The sequence below is a fragment of the Camelus bactrianus genome, chromosome 32 (genome assembly GCF_048773025.1).
Source record: "Camelus bactrianus isolate YW-2024 breed Bactrian camel chromosome 32, ASM4877302v1, whole genome shotgun sequence".
NCBI classification, from domain to species: domain Eukaryota; kingdom Metazoa; phylum Chordata; class Mammalia; order Artiodactyla; family Camelidae; genus Camelus; species Camelus bactrianus.
In genome coordinates, this window is record NC_133570.1 from 4,169,297 (window position 1) to 4,196,332 (window position 27,036).

Here is a 27,036-nt window from a genome sequence, read left to right on the forward strand (position 1 = left end):
CTTTGATAAAATCTGGGTGTTGGGGACGATATGGCGCCATTGCCAGGAAAATGCACGAGCGTCTCCTGTCTGAGTAGCTCTTTCTCCGGACCACGTGTGCCTGTGTACGCTTTAAAATATTTCTTGTTTCTTTCACAAATTATATTTATTCTTTGGTCTTTGTTTAAGGGGAGCTTCCCGTGGGAAACTTAGAGAGCATTTAGTACCACGCCAGGATTAACGTTAATTAGCTTCTCGGGGCTTTCAAAGCACCGCCGCTCTGCGAAAGTACAGGAAATGATTCAACACGGGACAGGATGGGCTGAACTGTGGGACCGTCCAAGGAGAAACGAGACACGTGCTTGGTGGCTGTGGCCTTATACATGCTTCTCTAGGAGAACCCAAGTTAAAATTGATCGGCTTGTCAAATCACTGCAGTTAGCCTGCAAAGGGCCAAGAGATTTCTTCTTGTCTGGAACCACAGATCTCAGAACAGTATTATATTTTATAAAGAGAAAAACTTAAGTCAAAAAGGACTTATTGGCTCATGTAATCAGAGTATCCATGGCTTCAGGCTTGGCTGGTTCCAGGGGCTCTCAGGATTCTATGTCGGCAGAATGCCAGGAAAGGACTATCATTGGCCACAGTGTGGTCACATGCTTGTTCCAGTCACTGTGCCCAAGAGGATGGGATATGCTAATTGGCCAGGTCTGAGTCACATGTCCAACCTGGGAGTGGAAGGGGCATCTGCTTTGCCCAAGTGACGCAGCCTGCGAGTTGGGGAGGGGTGGGTTTCCACAGGAGAGCCAGGGTGCTGTTTTCAGAAGACAGTATATAGAGGGTCAAAGGACAGGTGTCCACTGTGATGGATTCAGAGTGAAAAACAGACCTGGAAAGGATGCTGCTCTGCTGATGAGGGAGCTCCCGCCTCACCCTTATAGTCCCCAAACACCCTTCCATTCAGCGACGCTCATGCTTTTAAGTGTAAAAAAAAATTTTAAATGTGTTGCATTTCCTTAAGCATGCCTGTGAAGAGCAAGTCCTGCCCTCTGAACCCTAGAACTGGAGCACCCCAATTTCTCACAGCAACGCCTATTAGTAAAGTAGGAGGTCTTGGTTAAACATACAAGCAGCCGCCCCAGAGAAAAGCGCAAACCAGAGCATCGTTAATGCATTTCAGCACGTCCAGAGCTGGTCACCATGCTTCCCTGCCCCAGAGAAGGAAACCTGCCACTATTGGCTCAAACGCCCAGCTATGGGTGGTCCTGAACGTCTGATCAGTTGAACGAGCTTATCTTTGTCTTACTGTTTATCAAGACCTTCCAATGTGACAAACCGCTTAACCCTCACGGTAAAATGCGAGGGGACCGTTTTACCCCCATTTTACAGATAAGGAAGCTGAAGCTCAGGGGTTTAGTCAATTGGCTCCAACTCATTCAAAAGGCAGAGCTGGGGTTTGAACCAAGACCTAGCTGTCCCCAAAGTCCTGTCTTAGCCACCTCGGTCCTCTTCCTCCACCTCTTCTGAAAGCCGCCCCTGACATCAAAGCGCAGAGAGATTAAACACTCTCCCTCACATCCATCCCTGGGAAGTTGCTCTCAGAAGACCCGACTCGCTAGCGTGGTCATACCGTTAACCTCCGAGAACGGCTTAACTTCTTCCATCACGTTGAACTTGAACAGGAAATAACAACCTGATCTATTAGGACTGACGATGGAACCTCACATACAAAAACTGACTGGCTGGGAAAAGCAGGGACCTGGCATGAAAATTCATGTGCATTAAAGATGCCAAAGTGCTGAGCCCCGCGGCGGCCCCCAGGGCAAACCCAGCACCTGTTCTGGGGCAGGGGGTGCCACCGAGTTTATTAAATGCAGCGGTTAACGTCCCCCTGGGTACACCACGCTTGGAACCACACCGTCTAGATTTCACGGCAATCATCTCCTTGACATTTACAAATTCATAATATATAATGAACTAACCTGAAGTGGAAATCTTTTATTAATTGCATAAAACAGAGAGTGTGTATTAAAAATGACTAAATAAAACAAATGAGGTTGGGTTTGTAGATCTCAAATAAACTGGCCGTGGGAGGAGCCTTTGTACACATGACTCATTGGGGTTTGAGGACGGGGCCGATGGCTTCGTTGGGTGGGTGCCCAGGCAGGGCGTGAGCACTCCTGCCAAGACCGAGGGCACTGTCTGCTGTGCTGGCTCTGGCTGAAGTCTGCTGCGGGTCTCAGAAACACGAGTGAGTCTCCAAATTGGAGATGCTATGTTGCCTGAATCCACAGAGAGCTGGGATACTTTGGGGCATTCAAGGACACACAGCTAACAAGTGTCAGAGCTCAGATCTGACCTCCAATCAGTCTCTTTCCTGCCCTCGGCTCCTCCTATCCCTGTGATTCACAGAACAGAACTCTCCTTCCATCCCCAGAGGTGGATGCTCTGAGTATGACGCTGGCCAGCGGCTGATCTTGAGGTCAGGGCTGCTTGGCCACCGCCACCCACGACTGCCCCATCAGCCCCCCGGGGCCACCGTGCCTGGTGCCAAGAGCCTTCTCTCCCTGTTGAAGCAAGTCCTGATTTCCAGGGCTTCTCGCGAGAGCTCATGCAGCTGAAAGGGGAGGCTGTAAACGCTAAGTATAACCGCTTGAAGCAGTGCTGACAGCTTCTTGCAGAACGAAGGTCTTGGTTATGTAACAAGGCTGCCTAGGGAAGGAAGACTTGTGCCTGTTCAGGTTTTTCCCCAAAAAAAGGAAAGAAAAGGAAAAAGGAAAAGCAGATGAAGAAAGCTAAGACTGTCCTCCTTACCCCTCACTCACTCATTCTTTGGACAAGTATTTATCGAGGCCCCATTTTGCATCAGGCACAGTATTGGGCATTGGGGGTAGGACAGAGAATCAGACCCAATTCTCTGTGCGTGGGAAGCTGACATTCTAACGTGGGGAGGAAGACCATAAGCCAGATAAATTGACAAAATATATAGCAGGTCAGATGAAAATAAGTGCAAACAAGAGAAATAAAGCAAGTAAGGGAAGTATTTTTAGAGGGGAAGGAAGTCAGAAAAAGCTTCACTGCAAAGATGACATTTGAGCAAATATTTAAAAGAGTCAGAGACTGAGCCACATGGCTGCCGAGGGGAGAGCCTTTCAGGCAGTGGGAACAGGAAGTGCAAAGGCCCTGGGGTTGGAAGGTGCGGCTACTGAAAGGGCGCAAGTAGAGCCCCATAGCCCAGATTAGGGGCTTCGCAGACATTCCAGACAGAGGAAGATCATGCCCAGCAACCAGAAGACAAAAGCTGTAGCTGCCAACAAGCAGGCGTGGTGGGGCTGGCAGGGAAATGGCTTCTGATGGGGAGGAAGAAGGGATTCGGGCTGATTCATTTGTGCAGTCTTTGGGAGGCAGAACCCTAAGATTCTCCCCCCTTCTCCCGCCCCTGTATAACCCCCAAGACTGAACTGACGGATTCTGCCCCTGGATTACTGCTGTGATTAGGTTATGCTGTATGGTCCAGTTGACTTTAAGAAAGAGACGTTATCTTAGGTGACCCCTTAAAAGAGAACAGGCTCTTCTTGAAGTCACATGTTTGAAGTGAGAAAGATTCTGCACGGCTGGCTTCGCATCTGGAGGGGCCCCTACTTGAGAGAGAGTGTGGGTGGCCTCCAGGAGCAGAGAGAAGGCCCAGCTAAGAGTCGGCCAGGAACAGGGGCCTCAGTCCTACAAGCACAGGAACTGCGCTGAGCTTGGGTGAGACTCTGTGCCTGGACTCACAACCCACAGAACTGTGAGCTAATCGGCGGGCACTGTTTTAAGCTGCTAGGCTGGGGGTCATTTATGCAGTGACAGAAAACTAAGGCACACTCATTAAAAATCTTTGAGTACCTACTGTGTACCTGGCGGTTCCGCTTAGGGGACGGGGACATAGCCAGAGGCCAAGACTCCTGTCCAAATGGAGCTTATGCTCAAATTAGAGAAATAGATGGTGGGCAAGGAAACAAACAAAAGACAAAGATACTGTCAGTCGGATGTAGCGCTGAGCCCTTAAAGCTGCGGCCCTGGGGGCCAGGGCGGGCGGCTAAGCTTCGATGGCCCACTTCTTCCAGCCAGCAAACCAACCCCAAACAGGCAGAACCTGAGCCTTAAATCACCTCTCCAAAGCCTTGTGTAGTTCCACGTCCCCTCTCCAACCTCATCCCCTGCTGTTCTCTTCCTCTCTCCTCGTGTGGTAGCCACCTGGCCTTCCTTCTCTGCCGCAGACACACTGAGCTTGGGCACCTCAGGGCCCTTGCACTTGCTACGTCCTCTGCCCCAGATCATCACATGCCTGGCCTCTTCTCATCTTTCCAGTTTCTCCTGAAATGCCACCAACTCAGAGACCTTTGCCAACCACCCCATCTAAAGAAGCCCTCTTCACTCGCAAATCTATTTCCCCTCCTTGTTTTATTTCTTCATAGCGTGTCTCCTTCTCACACATCACTTGATTTATTAATTTTCCTGTCCCTTATCTTTTCTACTGGAATATAAGCTCCAATTACTGCAGAAACCACGTCTTCCTCTATTTCGAAGAGCTTAGCATAGCTCCCGGCGCACGGAAGACACTCAATGAATATCCGTTCTGAATGATTGGAAAATTCCTCTGATTAGTCGGTGGCTGTTTTTATTTCTTCCAAGAGGGGGAAAAAAGCAGCAAAAAAAGGAATAATTCATGGAAAAATGAAAATCCTAAGCTATAGTGAGACACTCATTTGCATAATGACAAGCATCTGATTTTTAATATAATTCCACCTCCAAAGGAAAATGTTAGCTATTCAAATGTAGCCAGGCCCCATGGAAGGGCTCAAATAAACAGGAGCAGGAATCACAAGGGTGGAAATCAAACTCCTTCCGTGGTTGTTTCCCCTCCATCGCAGAATAATTTTAGTTTTTTCCATCTAGAACTTGCCAGTTATTCCAAACACTGTTAGCAATCCAACCCCACACCCATCCCCAACTTCCTTCTCCCTTACCTCCTCACTCTCTAAGAGACGGGAGAGCCAAGCATTTTCCCAGACTCTCTTGAAGTCCTACTTCCGTTCCGTGAGATGAAATGAAATAGGTCTAGAGACAGTCTGGGAATGCCTTTGGCTCCCAGAAATAGGAACAGAGGCGCCCAACCAGGACCTAGCCCTTCTTCCTGCTTTAAATGACACCGTGATGGCTGGAGTTACAGCAGTCATCTTGTGACCATGAGGAGAAGGCCAAGAGGATCAGAGATTGGTTCTTACATCACTGAGCGGCTTTATCATTGTCCAAAGATAACCACCTCAAGAATTCTTGATATATGAGAAAAGCAAATCCTTACTAAGCCACAATAGTGATGCTTCCTGTTACCTGTAAGCAAAAATCATGTTCCACCAATATGCCAGCTGTATGGTTACAGACAGCTCCATGTAAGTGAACCAAGCTTTATCTTTGATCAGAGCAATTTTACACCCAAGAACTCATCATCACAACACCCCCTCAGAGTATGGAGGAGCAGACTCTAGTTTCCCCATTTGGGAGATGAAAAAGCTACCGAGATTCAGAGAGGTGAAGTGACTTGCCAAGAATCACACAGCTATGTGGTGAAACTGCACTCAGAACTAAAGCCTGGACTCCCAAATTGCTTTGCCATGATGATCTGCACACCCACCCACCAACTCTAGCCCTGGAGGAGGCCCAAAAGACGCTTCCCTTACTAAGGGGTTGAGAAGTACATTCGTGAAGGGGGACCACGGATGAGATGGACACCCTGATTTTTTTAACGAGGGGGACCCCCGAGCAGCAAGTCAGTGGCAGCGGTCAGCCACCAGAGACAGTGCTCACTGCTGTCATCTGCCATAAAGGGTCGCAGGACACACCAGTCAGTGGCCAGAAGGCCATGGTCTACAAGGCTCTTTGGCAGAAACAAATTGGCCCAGTGTGCTGGGGAATGGAATAGATGGCAAGTCTGCTACAGCGCTGCTTGGGAACTCACTTTACAACCAAGGAAGTGCAGCCCTGGGCTTGTGACCAGGGGATTAACTTCAAGGAGAAGGAAAAAAATTAGATGCACAGAGTGGCAGAGGCAGGAACCCAGGAGCGCCAGAGAGGGCAGCAAAGAGAAGGTGGCTGCCATGACCGCAGTTCCCACAAAGTCAACTGTATGCCCTGCATGGGGCCCCAGGAGAGCCCCTAGGTCCACTCGTGGCTGGACAGCACTGTGTCCCCGTTTTCTCCTTCCTCCCCATCTAGCAGGTGGCAGACCCTGCACGGAGTATCTCAAGGCGGGGCAGTGATTTCCATGACGGTAGATACAAAAGTCTATCAGTTTTATCCTTTTGTCTTCCAAGAACCCCAGCTCATGGGTTCGAGGATCATAAACTCAAAGGTCCCCGGGAACCAAGCCAAGTAACATACATGAATGAAACAGGGCAGGTGCCGGACAATAGGGAGTGGTATGGACTTGGGTAAACTGGAGCACTCATGGAATCTGCTTAACGGCACTCAGGCTGCCTTGTTAAGGAGCAATCCTGGGGAACAGGTAGGTGTGTCCCCAGATTGAGATGTCAGGAAAGCACAGGGAATCGGGGCTCAAAATAGAAATGAATTTGAGCGGCAGCGAAAGGAAAGAGAACTATTGTGGGAGACGCCTGTCACACAGATCCTCCTTCTGACATCTAGGGAACTCCCCACTGAGTCTTCCCAGGAAACACCAGCTACCTCACATCATCCATGCCGACTGACAATTTTAAAAGAATGATAGTAATAGCTAAAATTCAGACTGCTTACTCGTTCTCCAACGCACTTCACATACATTCTGTCCTTGAATTCACGCAGCCCTCTGAGGGTAGGCGCAGCTCTCATCCCCATTTTGCAGATGAGCCAAATGAGGCACACGTGGCGCCCAGGGTCACACACATAATAAGTGGCAGAGCCTGGATCTGAACCCGCCCAGTCTGGCTCCGGAGTCCGTGTGCTTAATGCCTCACCTGCCTTCTGACATGTGACAGAGCTTGGCCAGCTAGACTAAGAACTGGGAGCTCCTGGCATGAAGGAGCAGGAGAGAGAGAAGCCATTCTGGTGACAGCAGCAGTGTCCAGTGTCCCGGGGCACCAACGTCCAGCAGCCATGGCAGCCATGGCCTCTTCAGGCTGATTCTGTGGCACGCTTGTCTGTCTGGACATCTTCATTCTGCTCATCCGGGGAGGCTATTTTCGCAGTACCTCCCTCAACAACTCTGTGAGCTCCCCTGGCATCGTTTCAATAAATTCTTTTTTCAGCTTGAAGCAGCTGGACTCAGGCTTCCTTGCTCACATCCAGGGGTCCTGACTGATAACGGTTCTCTCTGATGCCCTCCCGCGCTCTGTGGCCGCTGCACTTACAACATGCTCCCTTGTGACTTGAGCTTCCTTTGAGAGCGATTCTGGTCTTTGCAACTCACCAGTCCTGGAGTCAGATGACCCTGGCTTTCCAAACTCAGAGCCACACCAGGGCGGGACCGAGGCTGCGAGGTGAGCTCCGGCTCTAGAATAATCACACCTGTCCTAGTGACCGCGGTCAAGACCGCAGCGGACAGTGTGGTTTGGACCAGGTATCTTGAGCAGATGCAGATGTGGTTTTTATCACATGTCATCATTAAGAATTAGCTCCGTGCCATTAGCACACCATGCTACCCACGCAGATCCAGCCCACCATCTGGAAGGGGCTTCTGCAAACAGCATGGGGCCCAGATGGATGTGCTAGGAGAGCTGTGAGCAGAGATCAGCTGAGAGGAAGAGAGACAGAGTGAGAAAGAGAAACAGAGTAAGAGACAGAAACGGAGAGAGAGAAACACAGAGAGAGCTCCTACCACTAAAATACATCCCAATATTAACAATCAAGTCGCTAAAATGCAATGCCCTGGAGGAGGGTATAGCTCAACTGGTAGAGTGCATACTCAGTCATGCATAAGGTCCTGGGTTCAATCCCCAGGACCTCCTCTAAAAATAAATAAACCTAGTTACCTCCTCCCCCCAAAATAAAAAAAAATAAAAGAAATTTTTAAAAATACAATGCCCTTTTTATTTCTCATGGATAATCTCTTACTGGATAAGGTGGGTAATTACATATTTCAAAATACACATTTTTCTCGGATTCAATAATCAATTGAAACTAGTGCTCAAGTAGGAAGCAAACTTACGTTTCCCAAAGGAGGAAGGTGGGGGTGGGGGAGAATTAGGAGTTTGGGAAGTGCAAATACAAACTACTCTGTATGAAACAGATGAACAGCAAGGCCCTACTGGATAGCCTGGGGAACTCTCTTCAATATCTTGTAATAAACCGTAATGGAAAAGAATATGAAAGAGGATACATATATATGTATAACTGAATCACTTTACTGGACACCAGAAACTAACCCAGCATTGTACATCAACGATACTTCAATAAAATAAGCAAAATAAATAAGCAAGCAGTGGTCATCACAAACACAGAAAACAAACCATGGTTACCGGGGGGAAAGGGGGCAGGGGAGGGATAAATTAGGAGCTCAGGATTTGCGGATACTACTATATAAAACTACTAGCTACTATACATAAAGAAACAAGGCCCTACTGTCTAGCACGGGGAACTACATTCGATAGCTTGTAAGGAGCTGTAATGGAAAAGAATCTGAAAAAATGTGTGTGTGTGTGTGTGTGTGTGTAACTGAATCGCTTTGCAGTACACCTGAAATTAACACTGTAAATTGACTTCACTTCAACAAAAAATTAAAATTAAAAATAAAAAAAAGGAAGTAGTGGTGAAGAGTAGGGCCCCCAGGGCACAGCGCACCCGGGTTTGAGCCCAGCTCCAGTGCTTCCTAGCTGCATGGCCTTGGGCAAGTCACCCAGACTTCGCGCCTGGATTTCCTCATCTGTCGAACGGGCGAAACCACAGTACCCACCCCAGGCACCCGGCGGGAAGGTTAAATGAGTTACTGTATGTCACCCAACATGAGTGTTATCTATAATCATCACCATCTAAAACGTTCTTAGCGCCACCCTGAAATGTCTCTGTTCTCCAGAACTTGACCTTCGTACAAAAGAAAAGGCTGCTCCCCGTCCCGCCCCCACAGCTTGGATGGAGCCAGGACGAGCAGACCCAAGGCCGGCCACCACCTTCCCCCTGTCTTCCTCTGAGGAAATAAATGTGCAAAGACGACGCTCTGTAGCCCAGTTCGAGCATCTCGTCACAATTAGATGATGCTATTTGCCGGTTTCGTGTTGCATTTGGCAACTTGTTAAAGTAACTGAACAAAATACAACTAATGAACAATTATAATGAAGTTCATAATTAGGTCCTTGAAACACTGATATGCAAAATACTTCTGATGCTTTTTTAAAAGGATGCTCAAGTGAGATGAGGCGGGTTCAGAAATCGGAGAAAGCTACTAATGCTTTCTCTGGTTCACAGCCAGTAAAGTTCCCCCATGTCATTACCTGGCTCTGATGCGCCAATGTGAGTGAGACAGTGGATGTGAGTGCCTAACCCAAGGTGTGGGTACACGTAGCAGGTGTACAAGACATGTCAGTTACCTCCCTCCCATTGGCAGGAGGTCAGTAAGGGTGGACAATGTCATCTGTTGCTGTCTGGGTTCTGTGGGGCCTCACGGGTAACTCTACAGTGGAGAACCCTGGCCAACCTCACCTCAACCAAGCGATCGAAGTTAACAAGGCCAGGAACAGGACCGACTGACCACGCGTGGCCCCAGGAAACATGCAGCAAGAACAGTGGGCACCACGTCCGTGTGTCCTGCCACAAGTGCAGGACTGAAGTGAAACGTACGGAGCCAGTGGGCAACGCAACGCAAGGGGCAGGCACTCTGCAAGACCTCCAGCCTGTCCTCTTCACAACACTGACGTCCTGGAAGCCAAGAGGTGCTGCTGATTCGCAGGCTGTGGAGACATGACAACCGGGGCAAGGTGTGACCTGGTGTTTTATCCGGCTATAAGGGACATTACTGGGACAACTGATGACGTCTTAAAAAGGCCAGTAGATGGGATAACAGCGTTGGTTCCACGTTAAGCTCCTGATTTTGATCATCACGCTGTGGTTATGTAAGAGAATGTGTTTTTTGGAAATACGCAGGGAAGTATTTAGAGATAAAGGGACATTGTGTCTGCAACTGACTCAGACAATTCAGAAAAAATAATATATGTACACATGTAAATGCGTGTGTGTGTGTGTGTGTGTGTGTGTGTGTGTGTGTAAGGAGAGAGAGAAAGAAAATAGGCAAATGTTAAGATCTAGGGAATCTGAGTGAAAGATACCTGGAAATTTTTGTGCTATTCTTACAACTTTTATTCTGGTCTGAAAGTATGTCAACACAAAAAATGTGGGGGCGAGGGACGAATCCAGATACCTGCTTCCCAGCCTCCTTTGTAGTCAGGGGTGGCCCTCTGGGCAATGAATTGACAGGAAAGGCCATTGGGGATCTCTCTGGGGAAAGCATTTCCCACAGAGAGGGCCACTAAGAGACTGCTGGCTGCACTGGCCACCCCACACCCTCATATCTTGCCACTGACACAGACATGTGAGAATGTGATGCCAAAGGCGCAGCAGCCATCTTGTGACCATGAGGAGAAGTCCCAACCCTTCTTTAAGGCCCAGGGTGAGATCCTGTATCAGTCAGTGCAGACCATGTTCTGCTGCGGTAACAAATAGCCCCACAATGTCAGTAGCTTTACAGACCCCGAGTTTATTTCTCACTGCCACTCATGTCCATTGCAAGTTGGAGGGCAAGGGTTCTGTCCACCAAAACCACTCAGGACCAGGCTGATGGGGTGCCTACCATCTCAAACATTTTCAAAGGGAAAAGAGAGCTTTGAAGGGTCTTACACCACAGCAGGTAAATGCTCTGGCCTAGAAATGACACAGGTTACTTCCACTTATAACCCACTTGCCTTTATAGACCACACGGCCTCAACCTCGATTCCACAATTTTGCCTTATTCTTGGAGGTTTTCCATGCCTGAGTTTTGCCCTTCTCCAGATCATAAACTCCTCATGGTAATGTTGTTTTGTTTTGTTTTTTTAATATCCATGCCCAGGCTTTTCTCCAGAAGAGTAAAATCATAATCTCTAGAAGCCAGGCCTGGGAATCAGTATTTATAACTTACATACCGTCCAGTGCACAAATCTTAAGTGCACACCTCAGTTATTTTGTTATTGTGGTAAACACACATAACATAAAATGCACCATTTTAACCATTCTTAAGAGCACAGCTCAGTGGCATTACATTCGCAGCATTGTGCAACCATCACCACCATCCATTCCCAGAACTTCTCATCATGCCAAACAGAAACTCTGTACCCATTAAATAATGACCCTGTTCCCTTCTCCCAGGAGCCCCCAGACAACCTCTTTTCTACTTCCTGTCCCCACGAATTTGCCTATTCTAGGTGTAAGTGGAATCATACACTACCTGTCCGATTGTCACTGGCTTTTTTCACTTAGCATATTATCAACATTTATCCATGTTGGAGAATGTACCAGCTTCATTCCCTTTTACGGCTAAATAATATTCCACTATATGGATAGACCACGTTTTGTTTTTCCATTCATCTGTTGATGGACATCTGGGTGGTCTCTACTTTTTGGCCATTGTGAGTAATGCTGTGATGAACGTTGGTGGACAAACACCTGTCTGAGTCACTGCTTTCAATCCTTTTGGGTACATACCCAGGAGTGGAACTGCTGGGTCATATGGTAACTCTATGTTTAACTTTTTAAGGAGCTGCCAAATTGTTTTCCAAGTAGTAGCACCATTTTATATTCCCACCAGCATTGCCAGAAGGTTCTGGTTTCTCCACATCCTCACCAAAGCTCAATCTTCATACACATAGATAAATCCCAGTAACTACCACCTAGATCAAGACACAGAACATTTCCTGCACCCAGAGGCCACCCTCGTGGGCAGGCATATGGAGAAAAGCTCCCCAGCAGCCCGGGCGAGAAACATGCCCTCGACTCTTCACGGCTCTCTGTCTCTGGGAAGGCTGGCTGACTCCCAACCTAAAAATAAACCTCAGGTCTGAAGATGGAATATTAAAAATGACACTGTCACCTTGACAGAGCAGCTAATAACGCCACGGCAGGCAGGAAACCATCGATCACAGGCTGCTGCCTTCCGCTGGGGAGCTGAGGAAGACCCGGGGACACAGGGCAGTGTATCACAGGACACAACCGAGTGGATGCCCAGCTGTCCACACACCGGCATGGAAGTCTCAGGCCACACGTTCCCAGGCCTCTCCCCAAACTGCGAACGCAAAATCTAGCAGCCAGGCAGAAGGGCTGACCTCCCCAAATTCAATTTGCAAGGTCAACCATGCAAGAACCCAGGCCTAATAGAATTGTCACATCTGCGTCACAGCCATTTACAACGTGCTCTTGCCGGGGCTGAACATGAAAGCAATTATGTGATACATGCTTTGGCAAGAAACTGAGGTCCCCATCAGGGAGAGAGACACTGCCGAGTCAGGTTATTTTAAAAAAAAAAAAAAGAGAGAGAAGAAAAGAAAGAAAAAAACGAAACCACAGAAACGTATTCATTATGAAAATGTGAAAATTTCCACATCCCCAGAAATCACATATGAATACTTAAGGGCTGGAATCCTTTTGAAAGCTCCATTGTCTTAACAGTATAAATAGCATTCTCTGAAAAAAACCCACAATTTCAATCAAGCTGGAATAATGGGAAGTACCATTCATGGAGTGCTGTCTTTTAAAATTTCATGACACATGAATTGATTCTCCTCCAAATCTAATTAGAGGCTCAGGCATACGAGAGGGTTTGTGACGGCATCAAAGTGACTTGGAAACCATACGTGGTAACTGATTTTTTTTCCACTGGGGTATGATTTTTTTTTTTTTAATCAATCTAACACATTCAAGAACTAACCCTCCCGCTACAAAAAAAAAATCACAAAATGAGGTTTTATCAAAAGAAGGGTTCTCTCCTTTCTTGGGGGAGCACTTTCCAAAAGGCTCAGGAGGAAGGTCAGGGCCAGCGTCTGGAGCCGGCCCGCCTGGGCTGGAGTCTGGCCCCGTGCGACCTCGGCCAAGTTCGCTGAACTTGGTGCCTCTTTCCCCATATCTGCAAAATGGGAATAATGATGATTTCGACCTCCCAGGCTCGCAGTCAGGATTATGGCCTTGGAACAGCGCCTGGCACATCATGAGAACCATAGCAACGTTAGCTGTCGTCAGCAGCAGCCAGCCTAAGGCCCAGGCAGATGGCTCCCACCCATGAAGCTGTGGTCCTGAGCCCCATCCATGACAGAAGGACAGCTCACCAGACCATCCAGCGGGAGCCACAGCCCTTGGCCACCAGGACAGCCCAGACTGACGAAAAACAAGCTTGTTCGTTGCCTTTGGCAACAGGCACCTGGTTTGGCCGGCAGTGCACAGAGGGGCCCCAGGCGGTCATTATCAAAACTGCAGGCCTACCGTCTGCTTGATGCAGTGTGACATTCACCAGCTCCTTCCAGCCCAGCCTAAGTGGGAAATGAGAACCAGCCGCCCCCTCCTGCAAACTCCTGTCCGCCATCTCCAGTTCCCACCAGTGGTCCTCAAGCATCACTTGTCTGCGGGCGGGACCCCTGCTCCAGGTGACTCCGGACTTCCTTCCTACATGGGACCACTGACTGGGCAGCGTCCTGGCTCTCCCAGGAAACACTGTCAGGAAAGGGGCTATGGATACAAAGGCAGCACACTGCTTAGGCGGGCTGCAGATAGGCTGCCTGGGGTCAAACCCCAGTTCCATCCCCTATTGGCCTAATGGCCTCAGGCAAGTTAACCTCTGTACCTCAACTTCCATTCTCAGGAAACAGGGATCATTAAAGCATCTTCGTGGGACCATTCTGAGGACTGAGTGAGTGCTTCAAGCAAGTGCTTCAATCACCTAAACGTTCAGTGAGGGTTTGTTCTATGAGTGGTTTCTTCTAGTGCCCAGCCCACATGCCAGAATTAACAGAAATTGACTTTATTTTTCCCTAAAATTAACTGAATTTCTTTCATGAACCCCCACACTCCTAAGGACATGAAGCTAATCTCAGTCCCGTGTGGAGCGTCCCCGTCTCCCCCCAGGGTTGTGTACACCTGGGCAGGGGTGTGTCCTGCCCTAGCAGGGATGGAGGGAAAATTTTCTCATCAGCATCTCCTGCCACTGTGGTACCCACCTAGGTGTCTTCCTTGCTCCCTGGATCACCTCTGGCACAACTGAGGATGTTGATGATAACAGATCTCGCAGGGCTGCCTGAGGTCAAATGAATGAAAGGATGTAAAACCCTTAGAATGCCATCCAGCCCATGCCAGGTGATCTGTGTTAGCTGTTAGCACCAAGTGATTTCCAGAGAAGCTGTGAAATCTCCCAATTCTAAATTAGATCCAAATAATAAAATAATTCTGAAAGCCAACCAAGACATATCTGCAGTCGAGATTTGAATCCTTGGCCATTGGTTGGAGACTTCTGTTCCTTATTGTAAAGTTTGCAGTTCACGATAGTCTCATATTACAGATGGGAAAAGTTGAGGCCCTGAGTGGTTGAGAAACTTTCCCAGTGTGACCCAGTTGATCCAGCCAGGACTTGAACCCAGAGAGTCAGCTCCAGAGCCAGCCCTCCTAGGCCTGTGCTTCCCACTTAATGGCTGTCACCATGAGACAAAGCAGGCTTCTACTGTCCCCAGCTTCCCTAGGGCTATGCCTGACCCTCTTCCTGTATTTCCATCACCAGCTTTGGCCCTGCTTTAAAGGAGCCCTACTCCGATCACTACTGCTGCATAATTACTCAAAAATTAGTCACATAGAATAAAACGAATTTCATTATATTTCATGGATTCCAGGGGTCAGGAATTCAGGCAGGGCTCGACTGGGTGATTCTTCTGTTCCATATGGTGTCAGGTGAGGTCATTTAATGACATTCAGCTGGCAGATGGCTGATCTAGAGGGTCAAGTATGGCTCCACACATGTGGCCGGTGCCTTGGCAGGGATGGCTGGAAGGCTGGACACTGCTGGAACTTTGGCCCAGAGCGCCTCCACGTGGCTTCTGCGGCATGGTGACCTCAAGGTCGTCAGACTTCTTCTGTGGTGGTGGACTCCACTGCCACACTGTCTGTGGTACCTCTCTTCGCAGAGGAAATGCAGCTCCCAGAGTGTTACAATTTTACAAGATGGATTTATCCCAGATGGAGTTGCTTCTCCCCAAAAGGTGACCTGCCTTAGTTTAAATCTGGCTGATCCTCCAAATCCAGTTCCCTGTGTTTGTGCAAAGAATTCTCATTTGTGTTCATTACAGGTGAACATTCAGAACCAGGAGAACAAAGTTTTTCACTGAAACTCGATTTAGGAACTCTCCCAGGCAAGATGTGGGCAATTCTTTAATTCTCTAGCCCTCCTAAAACAAGGTCCTCGCTAAACAGATTCATGTCCATCCGCCTGCGTTTGGGGAACCACTGCCACCGGCAGGGCCAGTTCAGCTGCGGACGAGGCAGGACCCTCAGCTCGAAATCTAGCAGCAGCGCTTCTTCCTGACCTCGGATTCTGCCATGTCACTGACACCCCGTAACTCTGCTGAGCGGGGGGTGCTGGTGTCATCACAGCCCACCCCCACTGCTCAGAAAGGGTAAGTAACTTCTCTGTGGCCACACAGACAGAGGAAGAGACATAATTCAGATCCAAGCAGTTGGTTCCAGGGTAGGGTTGCCAGATTTAGCAAAACTACAGGGTGCTCAGTTAAGTTTGAATTTCAGATAAACAGTAAATACTTTTTTGCTATAAATATGTCCTGTGTAGTATTTGGGATATACTAACACTGAAGTTATTCACTCCTCTGAAAATCAAATTTAACTGAGCATTCTGTATTTCTATCTGGCAACCCAATTCCAGAGCCCATGCTTTTAACCACTACACCCCCACCACCCTTACAGATGCTATGAGAACATGATACTAAATCCTAATCACGCTGTCCCAGCTCCTGCATCCTGCTGTGCCTGGAGCCAGCCGTAAGAGATGGCTTTCTGTCATGGTGCCAGTCCCAATTCAAATGAGCACTTTATTGAAGGCTTCGTCTGTGGCTGGGACCAGGGAGTGGAGATACAGAGAAGAGTTAAAGGTGTTAAGGGAGGAAGATTTCAACCCTCAAGGGCCTGAGTGGGGCCGAGGGGACAGGACTTAACACATAATAAAGGTGCCAAGTGGACTGTGATGACACCTGCTGGGGCCTGCGCCTTTGAGACGGTACGTTTGTTTTCCATTGCTTCATAATAAATTATCACAAACTTAGTGGTTAAAACAACACATATATTACCTCACCATTTTCATTGGCCGAAACTCCAGGCAGTGCTTAGCTGGTTCTCAGCTCAGGGTCTCAACAAGGCTCAATCAAGGGGGAAGCTGGGCTGGGTTCTCATCTGGAGGCCCAGTTTGGGGAGGATCACCTTCCAAGCTCCCTCAGATTGTTGGCAGAATTCATTTCCTTGTGGCTGAAGAAGACATGGTTATTTTACCCACACAGCGCCCTCCCGCCAACCTGTCCCCGGCCCAGCACAGGGCGGGGCTGCAGAGGACTAAGGTTAGCCAAATGCTAGAGTCCCACAAACTTTTGAAAACAAACCTAAGATTTCAGAGCTTTACCTCGCAGAATTTATGTTATGGAAAAACAGAGCACATTTCTCCCCACCCCACCCCACCCCTTTTCTTAATCTGGAAATTCTAACAGTCACCAGGACTCCCTTGTTTTCCTAGCAACCTAAGGTTTATTGTGTCGGGGTCGGGGCAGGGAGAGAGACACAGGCTAGAGTGTCTCCTAGAGAAAGACAGAACCAGGGAGGAAAAGAGGCAAGTGCTGGCACCTGAAACAAGATGAAAAGAAACAGAGGGGCTGGTTGCTGCCTCTGCTTCCTGAAGGAAAGCCACGAGCAACCCAGCTCCGCCACCTTCAGCCCGGGTGACTGGGCGCAGCCGCTTCAGGTGGTTCCTCTGGTTTGCAGCGGGCCGGGGAGTCATGTGACCCAGGTCTGGCCAGTCAGCATTACCTCCTCTTGGCCACAGTGATTGGTTCAGGCTTGAGCATGTGATCCAAACAGTCCAATGAGCTTCCTCGTGCAAACTTGTCGGAACCACAAGGGGAAAAGAATTTCCCCTGGCAGCACCGTGAGGACAGAAGCTGGGAGGTGTAAGTGTTCATCTTGACGTCGTGAGAGGGCCTGCCTTCTGAGAATGCGGTCAACACAGAGGAGGGCAGAGCGGATAGGGATTTTTGCTCAGGGTTTAAATAGACTTTATTGTTAGGAGAGGGGGCATTACCAAGCAGGACCTTATAAACGGATATATGCGGACCCAGGATGTCACCAGGGGAAATCGAGGGGTCACAGTTGCAGATGAGGTCACTGTAACTGAAGAACCTGGTCCAGGGGTGTCGAGCCAGGAGTGCAGCAGGCATGCTCAGGTCACAAGGTGAGGGAGAGAAAGCTCACTGCACTCCTGCTTCTTGTAGCTCTCCAGGTGTGACTGGACCCACCTGATGGCAGGAGGAAGCACTGGGAGCAGGAGGTGAGCCCAGTGGCAATACCCAAGGTCCTGAGCTGCTCCCACGGTGTCTTAGAATGGACCTGGGCGAGCGCCACCTGGAGCCGATGGGCAGAGCTTGTCAGACCCCTCTGCAGCAGCAGGGTCTGTTGTGGGACACAGTGGTGGCTGGTTGGTGACATGGTGATGTGGGTTGGTAAAAGAATTTACCAGAGATAAAGTCTAAGAATAAAAAGGAGTTTATTAGGGTATGCTGCCATAAAGCATAGTGGGCCACACAGGCAAGAGATGCCCATGCGAGCACCCAGGGCCCGTTGTGGGGTCTTTTATAAGGTCGGGTCACAAGGTGCCTGATCGTCTTGTGCACAGGTCTCTGATTGGTTGCAGGTGAGGTAAGAGGTTTAGGGTCTGTGAATGGCCGTGGGGTTTATGATTCTGATAAGTTGGGCTGAAACAAGCCAGCCTGAGCTGTTGTGAAATTAGACATTACCTAGGGCTATTCGTTTGTTAGGGCAAACACACCCGTAAAGAATGTACTTTGTTGAGGGATCATAGGCAGACACCTGAGAGCCCAGGAATATGGGGTCGTTGGACTTTGAAGGACATCAGTTGGCCACATGGAGCAGACTGCAGATAGCTGGCAGTGGGAGCCCAAGGTCACCATGTCAAAATGGCACCTCCACGACATCATGGAGTCTCTGGATCTAGCCACTCTTGAAGGTAGTCCTAGCACTTGGGTTTTCAAAACTGTGAGCTGATAGTATCTTTTTTTGGCTTGAACCTGTTTGGATTGGGGTTTCTGTTACCTGTAGCCAGGAAAATCCTGAGTCATGATTGAAAAAGGGAAGCAGACTGGCTGAGCAGGTAAACGGCTAGCAAGAATGGTGCAACCAGCAAGCTCAAACCATCCCTTTCACTCTCCCCAAAACCCAGCTTGACTTGCGATTTACTGTTCGAGCCAGGGAGAGAGAGGAGGAGGAAGCACAGGGAGGGCGTCCGGAAATGAAGAAGTTTGGAGATTGTTCCAGAGCATAATGAATTGACTAACAACTGTTTCTCCCCTGGAAGTCATCTAATGAAATTATGAGACCATCCACTTACCGCTGTGACGGCCAGGAGCGCGCTCCAAGATGATCAGCTGTGACAACGAGCTGGCGCTTAGCTCGTAATGTGTTTTAAAAACGGTCTAAACGGGCCTTTACTTATCCGCTTATGACAGCCTTGAAGGTTTGGGGACAAGATGGCAGCAGGCTTTCAGAACGAGTGTGCGCTGATGTAAACGGCCGCTCATCAACGCCCTTCCAGGCTTCCCGGCCGAACCTGACAGGCTCCCCATCGCCTTGGCTGTGTGTCCAACACCGTGTGCTTGATGAACCAGAACCGCACAAACAGTGCTCGGGGTGACGGAGATGAGGGGAGGGAAGGAGAAAGCTGGCAGACTGACTTCTGGAAAAGTCTTCCACCCACCCTGTGCCCAGTCCCCCAGTCCAGACCCTACCACCACCACCCAGGCGAGCAGAAGGAACTGCCCTCACCCAGCACCACCCTCTGACCGCGCTCCTCGGATGTCACTGCTAGGCTCCAATCCTGGGGGGCTTCCTGCTCGCCCTTAGAATACAGTCCCCTCTCTGCACTCGACCTGCCTCTCCCACTCGGCTCTCCTGTCCTCCCATCTTCCCATGGCAGCATCTTCCCTCTCAGTGTCACCTCCTCAGAGAGGCCCCCGGCCATCGTGTCTGGCCAGACATCCTCTCCTTTCCTTTCTGACCATCCGTCTCCCTCCCCAAGACTACACTCCGTGGCAGAAGGAGCTCACTGACCCTGGTGACTGCTGGCCCCAGGGACAGATACGGGGCACATCAGTTAAATGAGTGAGTACCCGGTCCCCAGCTCTGCAGAGCACCCAGGAAAAGCCATTTGATTTGACACAGAAAGTTGTCCCCTAACTGGAAAGTATTCGGGGCCCAGGCTGAGGTGTGTAGCCGTGAGCAGTTGGGCAGGGTCACGTGATCACGGGGAACCGTCCTGCCGGCCTCCCCTGAGTGGCACCATGCTGGAATCACTCAGCTGGGTTAAAGCGGAAACATCCCATGTGTTCACTGCTCTGCTCTTCTGGATTTTGACAGCTGTACAAACTGACTCGCCAGTTACGGGTCAGCAGGACCCAGCACAGCCTGACCCGGCTGGAGAGCAGACCGCCCAGCCTCCTCGCAGCCGAGTGCGGCCGTGAGACAGCTGTGGCCAAGGAGACATGAGCAGAACGGAAGGGCTGCAGCGAGGATGCAGGGAGCCAGGGCCGGCCGCGTGGACCAGACCACCAGGCCCAGGGATGCCCAGCAGCCAGATGCAGGAAACCTGGGTCCTCAGGTGAACTTGCAAGGCCAAGCCACCTGCCCCCAGGCCCACCCATTTCTCTCGGGGCTGTCTCAGGAGAAAACCTCTTTCCCGATTGAGCCAGATTTGGGGGTGCTTGTCACGCACGGCAGCTTAGCCTGTACCCTAATGACTACAACTTACCCCCCACAAATCCGAGTGCAACTTTCCCCCTGAAGGCTGGGGCCCAGAGTCCGGCTGTGCTTGGGCCTCAAAGGGAGTCATTCCCGAGACCCTCGCCTGGGCATCTGCAGACCCAAGGGAAGGTATCCTGCGTCCACCTTCATCCACAATGAAGGGTGGGTTAGAAGGTCAAGGGGACGCCTTCCCCAAGCCTGGATGGGTCCGACCTGCTGCTGGGTGCTGGGGGTACAGACAAGCGGGCTCAGAATGCAGGGAGGGGCACCAGCAGGCAGAGGCCTGCAGCGACAGCGGGCGGTCAGTGCAGGGGAGCACCACACAAAAGGAAGGCACAGGTTGGACAAGGATGCAGTGACCCAGATGTGGTGCCCTGGCGTCCCTTAGGAGAGTCTGCACCGGCGAGAAGGAGGGGATGGTCACGGTGCGAGGGAAGGAGCCCCCCAGCCTCGAGAAAGTTCCTGGAGGAAGGAAGGCAAGCCTGGCAAGAGGAACAGCTGCTCAGAGGCCCACAGGCCATGGGAGGCGACCAGGGGCCCAGAACCTGGAGCCCCGGCCAGACTGCACTGCAGGTCCTGACGCCCCCTGGAGCTGCTGCTGGGATGCGTGTGGCGGGAGCTGGAAGGGCAGGAGTGGGGAGGGAGGCACAGTGCAGGCTGCTCAGGAAGAAGGCAGCTGGCCAGCAGGTGCTGGGGTTTTCTGAGTGATGCTTGGGCCAAGGCACTTCACAGGAGAGCCAGCACCATGGGAGTTCAAGTGGCTGTTGTCCCAGACCATCTGTCTCTCATTAATGAAGTTGTCCGGCGTGGCTTATTAGTAAGGACGTATGGGCTTAGCCGGCCTGGGACGTCTTGCAGGAACTAAAGGGCATCGTGATTAAGCCTTAACAACTCCCCAGGCATAGTCAGTATGAAGTGGGTTCTAAGCCCAGGCCAGAGGAGAACCCTGGGAGGGAGGCCCGCACGGCGGTCACACGCGGAGGACGAGCCCAGCCTCGGGGCTGGTCAACAACCAGGGGTCCCGACTGCCTTGTCTTCTAGCTCAGAGCTCACGCCTTCCCGATGCCCACTCCCTCCTTCTTCCTCGCCAACAGCACCCCAGCTGGGTTTGCAAAGCGAGGTCGGCAGAATAGGGTGCCCACGTTCCAGTCCCCGGAACTTGTCAGGTTATTCGGCCACGGGGATTTAAGGCTGCAGGTGGGATTAAGCTTGCTAATCAGTAGATATTAAAGTAGGGGGATTATCCTGGATTATACCAGTGGGGCCACAGGAGTCACAGAGTCCTTATACGTGGAAGAGGCAGGAGGCAGGAACGGGCCACCAGCCCCGGATGCACGCAGCCTCTAGAAGCTGGAAAAGACGAGGAAGGGCTTCTCCCCTCGAGGCGCCAGAAGGAACACAGCCTGCGGACGCTCTGAGCTCAGCCCAGTGAGGCCGGTGGCAGGCTTCTGACCCCAGAACTGTAAGAAATGCGTGTTATTTTACGTTTGTGGTTATTTGTTCCAGCAGCACCAGGTAACTAACAGAGGCACGCCTCGGAGATACTGCAGGTTCACTACAGACCAGCGCATAAAGCGAGTCACACCCCGCCTTTGGTCTCCTAGTGCCTACAAAGGTTTTTCTTACACTCTAATGTAATCTGTCAACTGTGCAGTAGCATTATGTCTAAAAAATCAATGTCCATACCTTAATTTTAAAATATTGCTAAAAAATGCTAAGTATCGTCTACGCCTCCAGCAAGTCCTTTTGCTGGTAGAGCGTTTGAAATATTGCAAGAATTACCAAAATGTGACACAGCGACCCGAAGTGAGCAAATGGCGCCAACAGGCATCGACACAAACCTTCAACCTGCAAAAAACTCAGTATCTGCGAAGCAACAGAGGGAAGCGCAGTAAATCGAGGTGTGCCTGAACAGGAAGGTCGTGAGCCCAGTTTAAAACTACACACGTCTCTAGACTCCCCCACGGCCAGGGTGGCCCCAAGGCACTGGGTGGGGCTTCCGGAAAAGCCACCGTTTTGCTGATAAAAATGGGACGTGCTGAGGAGGGGCAGGCTTTCTACCTCTCACCAGGCCTTCGTCACCGTCCCTGCCTGGGCCACGGACGGAGGGCTAGAGGTGGACAGCCCCACGCAAGGACAGCGGAGCACAGGAGACAGGAACCCCGCACCCGCAGCCCCTACTCCAGCCCGAGAACCGCCTGCCACCAACTTCCCGTGATGTGAGAAACAGGAGCCAGGCGGGGCCCAGCCTGGACTCTGTGACACAGCCAGACACCATCCAGGTGACACACGGCTCCTGCGGTGATGAGAAGAGATCACCAGGACCTGGCAGCTCTAAGCCCCCGGGGCAGGTTGAGGGGGTGGCCAAGACCTCCTCTGGGGAGTGGCTTCAGCTGGGAAGGGCTCTGGGCCATTCAGACACCAGGCACGGCCGCTAACTAGCAGGGGCCCAGGAAACGCCCCCGCCACTTGGCCCAAACATCACCCCGGGGAGGCGGCTCCAGGCTGGCCCATCGTCGCAAGGTTTAGGCCCTCCGATCCAGTCCCTCCTGAAGAGAAAACATGCAAGCGCCCGCAAGTCCAGGCATGTGCACATATACATATGTGTTTATTGCGTTAAGCCCGTTCCCGTTTTTATAGTCCTCAAGAAAAAGGGTTCAAGAAAGTTTTTCAGTGCTCCATTTTAAAAAGTACAAAAATGAACATTACAATGACCGTAATTTGTTAAGATGCTGAACTATATATAAAGTACATACAGAATGCCCATCAAACCTGCCTCCACGGGTAGCGTGGCGCCGGCGGAGGGGTGCTGCAAGGCCACGCCCCCCAGAGGGGACACCGTCCTCACCTTCAAACACCCACACACCACACACTTAATTAACATTTTAAAAAATTTAAACCACTCAAAGTCCCTGAACTGAAGAGATTCTATTAAAACATGAAACCCCCTCGTTCTCCAAAGGGAATTCTGTTTGCTGGGGGCCCCGTCTGGGCACAGGTTCCACCAGGCACTCACTGCCCGGATTCGGTCCATGACACACACACAACAAGAGAGCAGTTGGCCAGGGTCCTGACGATCAGCTGTGGGATGTTGTAAAGTCACACTGGGACAGGTGCTGCGACAGGAGACGTACCACACCAGATGGATAAGCCCCGAAGGACAGTGGCCGGAGCTGGGAGACCGATATAAAGGGAAGTAAGAGATCTGGGCCTGAACAGAGGAAATGGAACCACAGTACAAGGCTGAAGGCCACGTTGCTCCCCAGGGGCGAGCTGTCACCAGGATGCCCGCCAGCCCAGGACGCGGGACCGGGTGTTGGCAACCCCAGCTCCCCCCCGCAAGTATGCAAAGATACACTCTCAGGATCAAGACTGCCACACACACAACCCACACCCTCCTTTCGGCCCCTGAAGGTCAGGATCCCACTGGGACGTGTGGAAGACTCAGGCCCCCACCGGATGGAACCGTGGAACAGAGGACAGCCCCTCCCCAGGCCTGCGGACACTGGGCGCAAACCCCTTTCCAAAGACCATAGGTTTCTCAGTAATTTCTTGAACGTACAAAAGTGACAGTACAGACCTTTGTGGCCGAGAGATGTGCCGGCCAGCCTGGCTCAGAAGCCCTGCAGCTCCGGGATGTCCCGGTACAAGTCCAGGGCCTCGGGGTTCGAGAAGGCCCCGCGGTGCTCCATGGCTTTCCCAGCGATGATCTGCTTCACGGCCACTTCCACTTTCTTGCCGTTGAGGGTGTACTGCCGGGGGAGGGGAGAAAGCAGACAGAAGGAGCATTTAAACCCCAATGGAGGGAACTCCCTCAGCCCTGCTATCTGGACGCACCCAAGCCAAAAGGACCAGCGTGACCTGGGACGCTGCGCGCGAGCAATTCTTGGCCAGTGCTCAGCAGGTGACCGTCCAGGGTAGCTCCTTAACCCGAGTTTGTCTCCTTGACTGTGAAGAAGGGACTGCAGCCCCCGCACCGAGGCTGCGGGTGCCCTGGTGAGTTAGCGCACATAGCTCTCAGAAGGCATCGCATTTTTATTTTATTACCTATATTTATTTTACTACACTGTGTTATATTAGAAAGACTAGCTTATTTCAGGAGTCGGCTGGCTTCCCGTGACCCCATCCCTGATCTGCTGTTGGAAAGTGAGGTTCGTCCAAGAGCCTCGCCAAGCTTTTGCCAAATTTTCCCCCAGAACCGCTCGTCTGAACAAGACAGGGCACCGCTCTCCTCGGAGTCGGACTCTTTCCAAATGTTCAAAGCTCCCGTTAAAATTTGTAGCACGTGTTTCACCTTTGACCCCAGTGGGTTTTGGCGGCAGTGTCCGTGTTTGGGGACCAGAAAGTTTCTAGAACAAACCAAGCTCTCTAATAAAGCTGCAGGTGCCCTGATCGCTCCTTGCACTGACACTTTTTTTTTTAACCTGAGATGTAATTAAAATTCATTCATTTGAAAAACTCAGTTGACGTGTGAACTAATTAAGGACCTAGGCTCTGGCTTCCAAGGGACTGCCTGTCACTGGGGCGCCATCGGCCCTCTTGCCCTGAAATGCAAGCGTCTCTCGTGTGCTTCTGTGCCACTAAGATTTCCAGTAAAGCCCCAAGAACGGCTCAAGGGAGCTAATAACTTAATCTCCCATCAGCTGACAGAATAAACAAGGCATCTTTTTAGAGGAAGTCCTGCTCCTGTTTCCTGGTGAGAAGGGGAAGGGGGAGGAAGTCCCTTCCGCTCCTCCCTGACCTCCCTGGCCCCCGGGGATAAGCCACACGCCCCCCGGGAGGACGGGCCAGCACCTCAGCCGTACCGGGGAACGAAGATCTGCTGGGGTCAGGGCCGTCGTGCTGGGCCCTCCGGTCTGGCGATGTCTCAGATGCCCACTCACGCTCCCCTTGGTGTGTTCAGCCCCAGGTCCATATGGCTGGGCCAGACCCCCACCCCCAGCCCAGCGACACAGGGCGAACCCTCTCCTAAGGGCTTCATTAGTTCAGAACACGAGGGCGCCTGAGAAGTCTCAAGGAGCCCTCCAAATGACTTCCCAGGCCAGGCAGACGGAGGAGGCAGCTGAGCCAGGTGCCCGAGGGTAAGCCGACCAGGGCCAGGCTGAGGATGGGAAGACAGGCCAGGGCCTCTCTCGCTTTCCAACAAATCTCTCCACTGTCCTCCAGAGCAGATGCAGTTTGGGAATCACCAGTTTGGCAGCAAAGGACACAGGTTCGTTCTCAACAAAATAAAGCCAAGGAGACAGTCAAACTCGAGTCCCCAAAACGTTCCAGGTGCAGAGAGAACTGAGCCAGTGAAGGGAGGCCGTAGACCCTCACCAGGACAAGGCAGCAAGTGTCCCTGACTCCAGAAGTCCCCTCTCTCCTCGAGTCACCCACCGAGAGAGACAGAACTCCCAGGCTGCAGACCCTTCCTACGCATAACAGTGAGAAAAAACATGTGGAGGGTATAAAAACCCTGCTTCTAACTGCACCTCGCATACCCACCGCTGCTCGGGGAGCGACCTCAAAAAAGCAGCATCTTCCCCCCTCAGGTAGCCCAGCGAGTGCCCGCTCCCGCCCTCTTCACTGTGAGCAGCCACTCCGCAGGCTTCAGACACAGCCCGGCTCGTCTGCGCACTTAGATTCCTGGGTGTACCTGTGTGCACGCACGCACACGCACACACGCACGCACGGCAGCTTCCTCCCTCGGCGGACACAGGCATTTGTTTTGTAAGCAACGCGAGTTGAAGCTGTGATCCGATCTGGGTGCACCTCCTCCCCCACTTAGAACCCAAGCAGAGCATAAACGGTGGGGTAGCTTTCTGAAGACGTGCCTCTAGATAGATTCAGATCTCCCTTCCGCAGGCAAAGCCTAAAATTACAAAGCAGGAGCAACAGCACCCCAGCGGCTCTTCTAAAAAGTTAAAATTAATTCTCTCATTAATAATTTGAGAACACACTAAAACCACACTGGGGAAAAGCCAGCTGGAGGTGCAAGGCTGGGCCTGCCTACCCTCTGAAGACCGGTATTTAGCAGAAGTTGCAATACATGCAGTTTAGGAAGGGTTAAAAAAAAAAAAAAGACAGCAGAAAAAAAAGGATGGGGTTGCCAGGCAACGCGGACAAACTATATATAAAGCATGAGCAAGCTTCTGGATGAGTGCTTCTAAAGCGTGTGGGCTCCTGGGGAGGTGACAGTGCCCTGGGCACCGCTGCCAGGTGGCCGTACCGGGATGCCCTTGGTCTCCAGGATGAGGCTGGGCACATGCCGAGCGGACAGGCCCAGGCGGATGGCATTGCGGATGCTCTTCACCAGGTCGGGACCAAAGGCGTGGCCGGGAGCCATCTTCAGGAAGAGGACCACCCTCTCCTCCCCGTCCTTGTTGTACTGGGGGACACAGAGGCTGTCCATCACCTCCTCGAATGCTTCCACTGCGGAGACAGGGCAAGGGGCCTCAGTCTCCCGCTGTCCCACCTCGGCTGGCGACTCCTCCCTGGGCCTGGAGGAAGGGAAGGGGAGGCCGGGCCACCAGGCCTGACAGGGACCCCCGTCTCTCCTCCCAGTCCTCCTGGGAAGAGCCCCCAGGCACTGGGGCATCCCTGGGCAGAGTTGGAGAGCTGCAGCTTGGGCTGGAATGGCTGACAGTCTACAAGGAGCCATCCACAGGCCTTCCTTACTCAACTACAGATCAATTTAAAAATAAAAGGAAAGCAAGTGCCCGTGGTGGGGGCCCCACCGGTGGGAGGAATAAAGGCTGGAATCAGGCAGATCGGCACTTCTCCCTGGCTGCACAGCCCTGGCATGACTCGGAGATTTTGACATTCGTACGAGGCTAACTTCATGGCCTTGGTAGGGCATTTTGAAGGCCCACTGGGGACTCTGCTGTGCAGCTGGAAGGCCCACTGTCTTTGTTTGGTGTCCTGAATGGTGCTATGTGACCTTCAGTAACCACACTACCTCTCTGTGCATCTTTCTTTACCCATAAAGAGTAGACACGATTAAGCAACCCAGCTGAG

General features: G+C 51.3%; 2 protein-coding genes across 5 annotated transcripts in view; both read right to left on the reverse strand.

The window, feature by feature from the left end:
- TMEM132B (transmembrane protein 132B) overlaps window positions 1-17,672 on the reverse strand; it is a 317,694-nt gene extending 300,022 nt beyond the window's left edge. The window contains exons 1-2 of the mRNA XM_074356447.1: window positions 16,852-17,672; window positions 16,313-16,482 (exon numbers count right to left, since the gene is read on the reverse strand). The gene's annotated coding sequence lies outside the window, so the exon portion shown is untranslated. The remainder of the gene's footprint in view (window positions 1-16,312; window positions 16,483-16,851) is intronic.
- A 4,954-nt stretch (window positions 17,673-22,626) lies between these two features.
- The window catches only part of AACS (acetoacetyl-CoA synthetase), a 42,059-nt gene continuing 37,649 nt past the window's right edge, over window positions 22,627-27,036 (reverse strand). For 2 of the 4 annotated variants that reach the window (XM_045506368.2, XM_010969738.3), the window contains 3 exons: window positions 26,249-26,451; window positions 23,618-23,789; window positions 23,074-23,210 (listed from right to left, as the gene is read on the reverse strand). In XM_045506368.2, the coding sequence (XP_045362324.1) occupies window positions 23,652-23,789; window positions 26,249-26,451 (341 nt within the window). In that variant the 3' untranslated portion in view covers window positions 23,074-23,210; window positions 23,618-23,651. Of the gene's footprint in view, window positions 23,211-23,617; window positions 23,790-26,248; window positions 26,452-27,036 lie in introns of all 4 variants that reach the window. The other 2 variants (XM_074356449.1, XM_074356448.1) reach the window with 1 other exon arrangement.